Source organism: Ursus arctos, unplaced genomic scaffold (genome assembly GCF_023065955.2).
Source record: "Ursus arctos isolate Adak ecotype North America unplaced genomic scaffold, UrsArc2.0 scaffold_11, whole genome shotgun sequence".
NCBI classification, from domain to species: domain Eukaryota; kingdom Metazoa; phylum Chordata; class Mammalia; order Carnivora; family Ursidae; genus Ursus; species Ursus arctos.
Window position 1 is genome coordinate 15916433 of NW_026622775.1, and position 12376 is coordinate 15928808.

The 12376-nt window shown below is 34.3% G+C and overlaps 1 protein-coding gene across 2 annotated transcripts in view; it reads left to right on the forward strand.

Moving 5' to 3' along the window:
* The window catches only part of ADAD1 (adenosine deaminase domain containing 1), a 47487-nt gene that overhangs the window by 11217 nt on the left and 23894 nt on the right, over positions 1-12376 (forward strand). Inside the window, exons 5-8 of one of the 2 annotated variants that reach the window (XM_026499280.2) lie at positions 2899-3024; positions 6844-6967; positions 8753-8923; positions 10302-10531. In XM_026499280.2, coding sequence (XP_026355065.2) covers positions 2899-3024; positions 6844-6967; positions 8753-8923; positions 10302-10531 — 651 coding nt within the window. The remainder of the gene's footprint in view (positions 1-2898; positions 3025-6843; positions 6968-8752; positions 8924-10301; positions 10532-12376) is intronic. The other variant, XM_026499281.2, reaches the window with a different exon arrangement.

The following is a 12376-nucleotide window of genomic DNA, read 5'->3' on the forward strand; positions in this document are numbered from 1 at the left end:
AAGTGAGGGATGAATCTAGTGATAATATCCCTTAATATGGGAGACGGCCCTAGTCTGTCTTTTCAGCCTCTGTGGGCAATTTTCATGAATAGTGGGACAGAATCTCTGGTCAATGACTGACAGCATAGATTAATATTACCCTGAGAAAACAGGTCAATCTGTGAGGAACAAAGAAAATGTGGTTAACAATATGTTTAAAGAAATACATGATTAGAGTCAAGTTTCGTAGGTTCAGACAGGAGTCAAGTTGTCACAAAACAGCAAACCTCATCCTTCAAACTAATGGGTAAACACAGGGGCTGGATGTTGTTGCCTTTGAAGAAAAAAGATTTGAGACCCACAATAATTTCCCAAACAGATCCTGTTGGGCCAGTTATAGAGCATATCACTATCTCACAGCCTGTCTGCTTTGTCCTTTTTCTAACTGGACCATATTTCATTAAAAATAGCAATACTTTGGGGTGCCTGGGTGGCTCAGTCCATTCAACTTCCAACTCGATTTCGGCTTGGGTCATGATCCCTGGGTTGTGAGATGGAGCCCCACATTAGGCTCCGTGCCAAGTGTGGAGCCTGCTTGATTCTCCCTCTCCTTTTGCGCTTCCTGCCCCCTCTCTAAAAATTAAATAAATAAATAAACAAATAAACAAATAAATAAAAATTTTAAAAAGTGATATTTTGGCTCTGAAGATAGGTTCAGGTTACAGGATACTGAAGATTACTTGAAATTAGCTACTCGAAATCAAAGAAATGGTGTTAAATGGCATTATCTATGTCATATTTTTATCTTATCCTCCATTTTCAGTAATTTGGGAGAACATTTTATTTCCTTAATAGCCAGGGTACATTTATAAGGAAAATGGTATTTCACGTGCTTTTTTTTTTTTTTTACATGCATGGTAATAAGAGATACATTTAGTAAGACGGACTTGGTTATATTCACAATATTATTTCCTTCAACACTGAATTAAGACCCAGAGGTATACTGGTATGTTGTTAAGTCCCAAATGTTCTTTATGATATTTAGGTGCAACTTTTTAATGTGTAGCAGAACATTTTTTTTTTCCCTATACACAATTCTTGTTCTGTACTAATTGCAGTGTGGTTTTTCTACTCTACATTGTAACACAATACTTGTTGACTATATATGACATGATCAAACAAATTATGGTACATTCATTCTATGGACCCATTAAGGAGGATGAGATAATACCCTTGAGTGATGTCCAAGAACAAGTAAATGCAAAAGATACATTTCGGCATGTCCCAGTTTCTATTTTTTGAAGTGATATATATTTATAGATCTCAAAATTTCTATTAGAAACCGGTAATTTTTGCCTGCATTTGGTGAGGGAACTTCTGAATGTATATTTTTATATTGCTGTTTCAGTTTAAAAAAAGTTAAATTTGGGATGCTTGGGTGGCTCAGTTGGTGAAGCTTCTGCCATAGGCTCAGGTCGTAATCCCAGAGTCCCAGTATCGAGCCCTGCATCAGGCTCCTCACTCAGTGGGGGGGTCTGCTTCTCCCCCTGAACCTGCCCTGTCTTGTGCGCATGTGCGTGCTCTCTCTCTCTCTCTTCTGTATCATGAGTTTTGGTGATAATGCAGAGCCAAGTTGCTGAGTACTTCTCATATTTTTACTACATAAGGACCAAAAACTAATTTATGTACCACACATTGATGGTTTTGTTGATAGCAGTTTTAGTGAAGTATATGCTAGCATGCAATTATAGTAATAATTGGCACCTCCACGTTATATGCTTTGTGATGAGATAGAAGAATATAGCTATTACTTCATTATTTTTTTCTCTCAGAGCTTCATTTTGTGAATAATTTTGTGATTGTTCACATTCTTCTTGATAATGCGAATTTGTCTTTGCCAAGAGAGCGTTAACAATATTAACAGAAAAAATAAAGTTTAACAAATATAAACAAAAGCATGTAAATGGCCTAACTGAAATGCGTTGTGTCTTGTTAGCAGAATGTTAGCTGAGATTGCTAATGTCATACTTTTATCATTTGTGCGCTTTTTTTAATGTAATGATTATTAAGCAGGTAAAAAAAATTTCTGTGAAAATTTGACAGCAAAGTTGTTTCTTTGCTTTTTTTTCCTCTAAAAATATGAAATGGGCTGTGAACCACTCAATAGACTACTTAGCAACTACCATGAAACATCAGGAATTATCAGTGGTTTACAACTATACTTTGAGAAACACTATATTAGGTGATTCTGCAACTTCTCATTCTCTAGAACAATTGTTCTTCAGTAGGGATACACAAAGCAACAAATGGCCAGGGTCCCACCCCAGAATCTTAAGTAGGCTCTGTCATGTTTTTTAAAAAGAAATCCATGGGTAACTTTTGATGTATATTCTTGGTTAAAACTGTTCTCTAGTAATCCTAGTTACTTAAAACTATCTTTATTCCCTTTCAAGTTTAGAACTTTTTTAGTGGGAACATGGACTATATCAGGGGTCTAAGTGCTTAGTGCTTCGCTGTAGTTCTCAGTGGGGCACATACTAAGGAGTGTATTTTAATTGTCACCATGTTGAGGGGAGACTACTGACGTTCAGTGAGATGTTGGTTTGCAATATGGGACAATCCTATTCAACAAAGAAATGACTTGTGTCTTGTATGACTTTTGAATATTTCATTATATATAGATCAATAATTCTCTAATATGTAATATTAAGAATTTTTTATAAGTTTTCGATAAAGCTCAATAATGTAGTTTTTTTAGAATTGAATGCTTTAAAATATCAATCATGACCTAAATTATAATTTGCTCCCATATCTATAAATTACAAACTCAATTGTAATGTTACAATAGGAATAATAGAGGCCTCTGGGAGAAAGCACCGTGTTCTTCAAATTCATATTCCATTTGATTTTTTTTTCCAGAAGGGAGACATATTCAATATGCAAAGATTTCACAAATTGTTAAAGAAACATTTAATCAACTAATTTCCAATCATTCAGAATATCTGAAATGTAGCAATTCATTGGCAGCTTTTATAATTGAAAGAGGTAAGTCCACAAATATTTGGGATGTGTTTGTGGAAAAACTATTAAATATCCTAATCATTTGAGCTATATATAGCAGTATTTTAACTATCTTTGACCCTTTTTACAACGGTGTTACATTGATTGATTTGAAGTGGCCTTTTCTAGTGGGTGTGGATCATTAAATATAAAGGCTGTCAACATTAAAGTATACTGACCAGAAACTAATAGAGAGCTGCAGAATGGTAAAATGCCTAACATTTTAAACAATAGCTCTGTTGAAACTACGATCAACCTGAAGTCTAGTTTCCATTGTAACAAACATTGAAAAGGTCTTGATAAAAATGAACAAATTTTCACTTTCAGGTAAGAAAGGATTACAATATGAAAAATCATGAACCTGTTTTTTTTTTGTGGGTATATGTAAAATCTATCTGTTTATAGCTATATATATAGATACCTATATACAAAAGTATTTTCTATAATCCAAAAATGCATGAGAATTCATAGATGGTAGAGAACTGGTAGAGTTAAAATCTTTGGGTAGTGAAATTTTAAGTGTTAATAAGACTTGGATAAATAGAGGAAAGGGCATTTTGGGAGGAAGAAAGCAGCAGTGAAAAAACTGTTTATGGAACTATGAGAAATTTATTACTAGTGCAGAGAAGTATATATATATATATACAGGGGTAATACAGAATATACTTCGGTTGATAAGATGTTACCAGATTCTGGAGTCATTTGAAATCCAGTCAGAAGTTGGACTTAATGAGATAGTAAGTGGTAAAAGATTTTTGGTCAGGGATTGATACAGAACTCTAATTGTTGGAAACAGCACGAGACTTAGGTGTGCTACTTAAATGACTTTGGGCATGTTATATACTTAACATCTCTCTGCTTCTGTTTTCTTCTAATTTCTTTAAAATAGAAATACTCTCTACTTCATGGAATTACTAGGATTAGATGTGATAATATAAATAAAGTACTTGGCACAGTACTTGGCGTTTAGGAAAAGCTTAAATTACATTTGTAATGATTAAAATAAGTTGATGTTTAAACAATGATTGCCAACAGTTTTTTTTTTTTTTTAATACTACAAGGATTGGGCCTGAATTAGGGAATCATAACTTACTTGATTGTGATGGAGCTGCTTATGTTAGAGTTGAGATAGACATGAACGGGCAAAGAAAATATTTTTTAGAAATATGATGTGATAAGATGAAAGTGACAACAAATGATAGTTGAAATGAGATGAATAAAACATAACATTTCAAGTTTACATAGTAGAATGGTGTTTCCATATCCCCTGGAATCTGGAAGCTGATGTGAAGTTGTGTGAATAGGATGGATAAGAGTAATAAATCTGGTTTTAGAAATATGATAGTGAATGTGGGGTGGGGAAAGACTGAGTAAAATTCAGTACATGTTCCTGGAGTAACTCACACAATCAATACATACTTAAAATGTATTAGAAACCTCAAATGGGTATTCTTCACACATTCCCTGAAATGTCCATTTTATACTTTCCTTTGTCCTCAAATATCCTACATCTTCTCTTCCATCCTTGCTTTCAACTAATGGTCATGCCTCATAATTTTTAATTGTGTCTGTAAGAAGCTATCAAATCCAAACTACTTCTGTTCTCTGCCACGAAATCTATAATTCCTTGTATTTGTGCTCATCTTCTCTACTGTGAGTGGAGGAAGGATCTTTCCTCTTATAGCTAATCCTTTCACTTAAATTTTGATTCTGTTCCTTCTCACATCTTGATGAATTTCTTCTTTTTGTTATCCCCCCTTTTTCCTGCATTATCAGACTAGTATCTCCCTGAAACATGGCAGGTCGAGTTACAGAGTTGAAATAGAAACTGAGTTTCTATTTATAACTGCGAACTTTATATCACCATTCCAGAGCTTACACTGACACTATATACTTTGCTTTTACCATCATCATCCCCTCCTTACTGGAGCAACTACGTTTGTTTTAATGGAACTTTTTATTTTTCCCATCTAATTTTAATTTCTCCTCCAGCTTTTTCCATCTCAGTAAATGGCATTTTTCCAGTTGCTCAGACTAAAAGGCTAAGTCCTTTCCCTAACACCCTAAAATTTATCTGTGAGTTCTGTTATGTCTCTAAACTATCAGATCTGATTATTCTTTTCCAACCATCTTCATTTCTCAAGTCTTAAGTCATTATGTCTTCAGCTTCTTGGACTTATAGCATTATCACATAAAGGAGGGGTCTTAAAATGTAACCCAATGTGGTTTTCAATCCGTTACCCTCAGTAGCTTCACCATAGCTCTTAGATAAAATCCACAGACATCTTAGCATGGTTTATGATGCGTCCTTCTCTAACTTCATCTTATGCCATTCCCTTCACTCTTTACTGAAGCAGCTCTGCTGGTCTCTCTTTGTCCAGGGTCTGCACAAGCTCTTTCTTTTGACTACAGCACCCTTTACCTCACTCATGCTGCTTACTCCTCCTACTGGAACTTAAATTTCAGTTTCATAAGGAGAGATTCCACAACTAGTTTGCATGAGGTAACCTTCCCCAACCACCCCCCCCCCCCCGCCACCATTATTCTTTACATTGGCTCCATACTTTTTTCCTTTAAAGCACGTATCACAGTTTTTGGTTTGTTTAGTCTTTTTCTGTCTCTCCAACATTTTATTCCTAGCATCTACTTTAGCACCTGGAACTCGGTAGGACCTCAGCAGTTTTTGTTGAATTAATGAAAGTCCTTTAGGTATTTGCAAATGTGAAACTTTATTCTTTTTGTTAAAGATTTATTTATTTTAAAGAGAGTGTGTGAGCATGTGAGCGGGAGGAGGGGCAGAGGGACAGGGAGAGAGAAAATCTCAAGCAGACTCCCTGCTGAATCTCCCGACTCTGGACTCCATTTTGCGGGGCTCCATCTCACAACCCTGAGATCATGACCTGAGCCAAAATCAAGAGTTCAACGCAACTGACTGAGCCACCGAGCCACCCCTGAAACTGAACTTTGTTTGAAAGTCTAAGATTAGAGATTTTCTGAAATCATCAACACAGAAGTAAAAGAAAAAGCAAGAGGAGAATATTCTAGAGAAGAAAGAGCAATGAACTTAGTGACTACGCTATAGAAAGGCCTCATAGTTAGGATGTGAAAGGAAAAAAGAACTGTATAATCAGAGCATAGAGTTTCAAGGAAATCTCAAATGGGGTACAGCAAAAAGTAAATGGAGTGAAACTATTAGAAAAAGAATAGGGTGCTTTTTTCTTTAAAAAACCAATTTCCGTCAGTTAAAGCATCTACCTTCGGCTCAGGTCATGATCTTGGGGTCCTGGGATTGAGCCCTGGGTCGGGCTCTCTTCTTAGTGAGGAGTCTGCTTCTCCTTCTCCCTCTGCTCCCCCGCCCCTGCTCGTGCACACACTCTCTCTCTCAAAAAATCTTTTAAAAAGCAGTGTCAGTAGAACAGATAAACTATGATTTGTAGAGAATTTGAGTGGATTAAGAAAAAAAATAGAGCCACTATAGATAACTTTAAGGCAGCAATAGAATGGCAAATGATGTCTCTAGTAAGCCAAACATATCTAGATGTAGAAGAAATAAATGCATGTTTGAAAACTAAGGATATCTGATTATTCTATTGATTGTGGTAAAGTTTTAGATGAACTATTATAACTGCCTTTTTAATTGAATTTTATTGAACTATTAAAAAATTGGTTCCTAGAAGACTCTTGAACTCTTCTATGAAACTGAAATTTTTTCCATCTTTTTGGTCAATATAAGTAACTTTAAAATGGTAAGGGGAAAGGAAAGAGGGAGGTCAAAATAACCTACTGTTAACCTTTTCCTTTCAGCTGGACAGCATGAAGTTGTAGCTGTAGGCACAGGTGAATACAATTATAGCCAGTGCATTAAGCCAAATGGAAGAGTGTTGCACGACACTCATGCTGTCGTTACAGCAAGAAGGTCTCTCCTTAGGTAAGGTAACATGTATATTTAATGCCACCAAATAGTAATGCTTTCAGCTCAAAGTAACCACATATCAGTGTCTTTATTTACAAATGGAATTTTAGGGATCATTGAGCCATGGATATGACAGTCTCTTACTTATCCAAGTCATCTGATTATTTCCAGGTCATTTTTTAAAACCTTACAGTAACTGCCGTGTCTATATAATCTGTGGATTTTAGTGGTTTCTATTATCAAGACCTTATGAACTCAGTTTTAAGAGTTCTACAACTTTTTTTAATATACTATCTTTATTACTGAACAAAGTAATTGGAATATATAGCTTTATATTGGGACCAAGTAGGCTTGGTAATAGTCACCCCCCTGAATTAGTCATATTTATCCAAAGACAGCGCCAGAAACCAGTTTCCATTCACGAGGTCTGTGCAAAGTTTTATATAGCAGAACATAGATACAGTATTCTTTTCTTTTTTAATTTGAAGTATAGTTGACATTCAATGTTACACATGTTAATGTTCAACACTCACCACACTCACCACCATGGTAAATGTAGTCACCATCTGTCAGCATATGATGTTATCGTGGTATTATTGACACTATTCCCTATGCTATACTTCTCATCCTCCTTACAAAAGGAGTGAAGAGCAGGTAGGAGAGAGAAGCCAGGAATGTTACTCCTTAGAAGTCCCTTCATATGAAAAGTGAGAAATTTGTTATTTTCTCCAGGATCCATCTGATTGTGGTTCTGTTAAGCCATTGAACTTACTTTTTATAAAACTTTTTTATGGAAAATTTCAAACACAAGAATAAGATAATGAATTCTATCATTCAGTTATCAGCATTCTGATATCAGTACCAAGTGATCATATCCAATTATCAGCATATCCATTTATCGGCATTCTGCTGTTCTTATTTAACCTATGCATCCTCACTTTTTGTTGGTGGTATTTTCTTTGGTAGAGTATTTTAAAACATTTTTAGACATTATTTTGCCTGAAAAACTTAAGTACATGTATCTATAAGGAAAGAATCCTGTTATCTTAAAAGGAAAGTTTTGGGGAAATCCAGGAAGGTAATGCATGTCATTGTCCTCTAATCCTTGTTGGTGCTTATTTGGCCTCTTTAAAATTACCTCTTTTATGTTCATTTCTTCCCATGCTTGGCCTTATTTTATGCTTGTGCTGAATTTTCTTATTATTTCTGATGAAAGGAATGAAATCATGTTTTTTATTTAATAATCAAAATAGTATTAGTCCCCTCATTTGATTAGTATTAGTTTTTCAGGAGATTTGTTTCACTTCTTTATATAACTTACGGTCTTCATTCTGTTGTTCTTGTACTTCTGTGTTTTTGTCTTTAAAACCACTAAGGAGCAGGAACCACAGTTGTTGTCTGTCTGTCTTGGTGGGGAAAGGAAAATAGAAGCAAGGCAGAATTTTGACACTCCAGGTAGGAGGCTGAGAGTAGAACTGTCTGAGAACAAAGAGAGGGATCACTAGAGAAATGGGTCTTTTGCAGGATATGACAGTTGGGGACTCACGTGAAATGAGTGGAACGGTAGTCAAGGAATGGCACTTTTAGGCAGGTCACATGTCAGACTGGGCTCCAATTGAGGACTTCTTATGGGATTTAACTCTTCATTAAGTAAGGCTAAAGTTATTTTAGGAGTTCTTATCAATATCAAAACTTTCCACACAGGGAGGGACATTGCTCACCACACATGAGAATACGATGCTTAAGATAAATTACTTTAAAACTTTATTATTTGATAAAGTTATAACCCTTTTATTTTAGGTACTTTTATAGACAACTTCTACTCTTCTACAGCAAAAATCCTGCTATGATGGAAAAATCAATATTTTGTACAGAACCAGCTTCTAATCTACTCACTCTCAAACAGATTATTAACATTTATCTCTATATGAACCAGTTGCCTAAAGGGTCAGCCCAGATTAAGTCACAATTGTAAGTATCTTGGAAGTTGTTTTTAAAAGCAGTCAAGATGGCTCTATCTCATATATTCTGAATCCCTACAGCAATAGAACAAGTAAATTCTTATCTATTCGTATTCTCCCTCTGGCTTGAGGTGTTATTTGTGGCCTGCTAGAGGACCACTCAATCCGATCTGATCTATTACTACTCAGTCTGATCTGTTACTACTTCTCCACTCCTCCCCTCCACTCAATCTGATCTGTTACTACTACTTAAACATTCCATGTAATTTACCACTTTCTATGCTGTTGAAAATTTTTTTCTTTAGAGTTCTAAGACTTCATAAATGTTAGGAAAGCATGGATTTATGTACTGTCACGTACTAATACAGGAGCTAAGAAATGCAGTTTGTTTTTCTGGTCAATCTGTAGCCAAAACTTCGTTATCTTGATTAATGGGTAGCATCAGCGTGAGATGTAAACAGTACAGGCAAGCACAAAGGAGAAAGCAAGTCTGACTGTCTAGAGATAACCATGGCTAATATTTTGTTACAAATTCTTCCAGTTACACATTTGAAAACAAGGGCAAGGAATGTTCCTGGAGAAAAAATTCAGGACAAACGATATTACATTTTATTTTTTTTAACATATTTTATTGGAGAAGAATCTTGAATACAAATTGTCAGGGTTTTTTCCCTTCATTCTCTTTGTAGTTTTTGAAAATTTTCATACAGAGAAAAAAAATAACTGTGGTAGGAACAAAAATTAGGTTTTCATTTGATTTTAAGGGACACAAAGGCAGTAAAAAGAATTTATCTTTGCAAGAAACTCTAAATATGGTTAATTTCTGTTTGGTATTAATCTTGTGGAACCAAGTCACTCCATTCCTACCTTGCTTTAGTTTTGTATCTTTTTCTGTTGCTAGAATTAAATGTACACTGGCAAGTTAGACATATTTGAAAACAATTCTTAAGTACGTATATTTTTATTTTTTTAATTTTTTATTTAAATTCCAGTTAACATACAGTATAATATTAGTTTCAGGTGTACAGTATAGTGATTTATTACTTCCATACAACACCCAGTGCTCAACACAAGTGCACTCCTTAATCCCCATCACCTATTTCACCCATCTCCCCACCCCCTTCACCTCTGGTAACCATCAGTGTGTTCTCTATAGTTAAAAGTCTGTTTCTTGGTTTGCCGCCCCCCCTTTTTTCCCCTTTGCTCATTTGTTTTATCTCTTAAATTCCACATATGAGTGAAATCATATGGTATTTGTCTTCCTCTGACTTATTTCGTTTAGCATAATACCCTCTAGCTCCATGCATGCCATTGCAAATGGCATGGCTGAGTAATATTCCACTTTGTATGCTTTGTTTTTTAAAGGAAAAAAACCTTTCCTTTTCTAGGCGTCTTAATCCACATTCTATATCTGCATTTGAAGCCAATGAAGAACTGAGTCTCCATGTGGCTGTTGAAGGCAAAATTTATCTGACTGTCTACTGTCCTGCAGATGTTGTTAACAGAGTAAGCAGTATGTCCTCTAGTGACAAATTGACAAGATGGGAAGTACTTGGTGTACAGGGAGCATTGCTGAGTCACTTTATACAGCCAGTTTATATCAGCAGTATACTTGTTGGTGAGTGGGATTTTAGTACTTCCTGGCCTCTTTCACTAAGTAAATATATTTTATTTATCCGTATAAAATTGGATTTTGCATACATGATCCTTTATTTAAGGTAAAAAAAAATTCATTGTTTCATTGAGCTTTTCATTTCATGGTAACTTGTGATCATACTTGGTATAATATGACTTCTTATCAGGAAGAGAATAATATTTTAAATTAGCCAGTTAGATGTATTATACCTTAAACTTACACTTTTGTTTGCACAACATTCAAATTCACCCCTTTCTTTTGGAAAAAGATGTTTTCTTGAACTTCTCAAGTCTAACAGCTTATATTTAATTATCCTTAAAATAAGAAAAATCTTAAATGTCCATTGGTTTTTTTGCTACCTTTTTCACACATTTGGTTATGATCTGGATCCTTTTAATTTGTCAAATGAGTTGGAAGTAACTAGAACACAAGATAAATAATGCAAATTAGTAATTTACTTTCTTTGGGGGGAAGTATTTACAGACTTATATAATTATATTTGAATGGTTTTTCAGACATTATGTCAATAAACAATTTGGGGGCCCATTTGTATAGTTTTCATAAAGCACTGAGTGTTGCAAAACTTTAATTTACCTCTGTGAAACACTTTAAATACTACTGTTACTTGGTTCTTCTTTGCTTGACGTTAATTTTTTATAACAATTGCATGTGTAAGATTGAGATCTTCTTATGAGAATATTTTTGTTTTAGGTGGTGATATTTCTGGGTTTTTAAATTAATTTTTTGTTCTTTATATATTTTATACCCATTTCTTAGGAATTTCTCTTACAAGTAATATTTTTTCAGTTCCATGTGTATACAAGATGCTGTTCTTGTTTGGCTTTAATAAGTTGTAAAAAGGAAAATGGTTATTTATTTTCTAACATTAAGCTTATTCTCTTTGTATAGAAAATACATTACTTGATTCACAATTCAAAGGATTCAGAAAGGTTTTCAGTGAAGTTTTCCTCCCATCCTAGTGCCCCAGGCACACATTTTTCTTCTGTGGCATTCGTTGTTACTAGTTTGTTGTTCTTCTTTCCAAAGATAGTTTATACTTATAGAAGTAAATGCATATTCTTTTTCTTTTCTTTTTTTTTTTCTTTTTGTGTTTTGTGTGAATAGATAATACACTTCATACTTTTCTGCATATTGCTTTTTTCATTTAATAATTTATCTTGGAAATATTTCCATCTCGAGTATGTAAAGAATTTCTTCATTATTATTTGTGTCTCACTGTATGGTATTTCTTTGTATAAAGGTATGATAATTTGTTTAACCACTTGTAGGTTGAGGGAATTTTAGATTGTTTCTAATTTTTTTCAGCTACCAAAATGCTATAGTACATGACCTTTTTATGTTTGTTATTTGCTCATGTAAAAGTATATCTATCTCTAAGATAAATTTCTGAAAGTAGAATCACAGGTAAAGATGTATGCATTTGCAATTTTGAAAAATGTTACTGAGTTACACTCCACATTCCCACTGGTAATATATGATAATTGCAATTATTCTTACCCTCAAAAGTAGTTACTTTTAAATCTACTTTTTCCAGATACATATTCTTGTAGATGATACATTTCTTAGATTTAATTTGCTTACTAAAGTTTTTTGCCTTATTTTCTTTTAGTCAGGTCTGATACACTCTCTCAGGCACTTAAACTTTTTTCAGTCTCCTTTAAGAAAGGCTATTTTTTTCTCGAATGTCTATTAAGTATCTAAGAATTGTCTATGCTTTCTCTAGAATCACAGCTTTCTTTGACTTTGGTGAAAAAAATATTGTAAAATTTGTCATTTATATGACATAACTCCATACTATATTTAGTT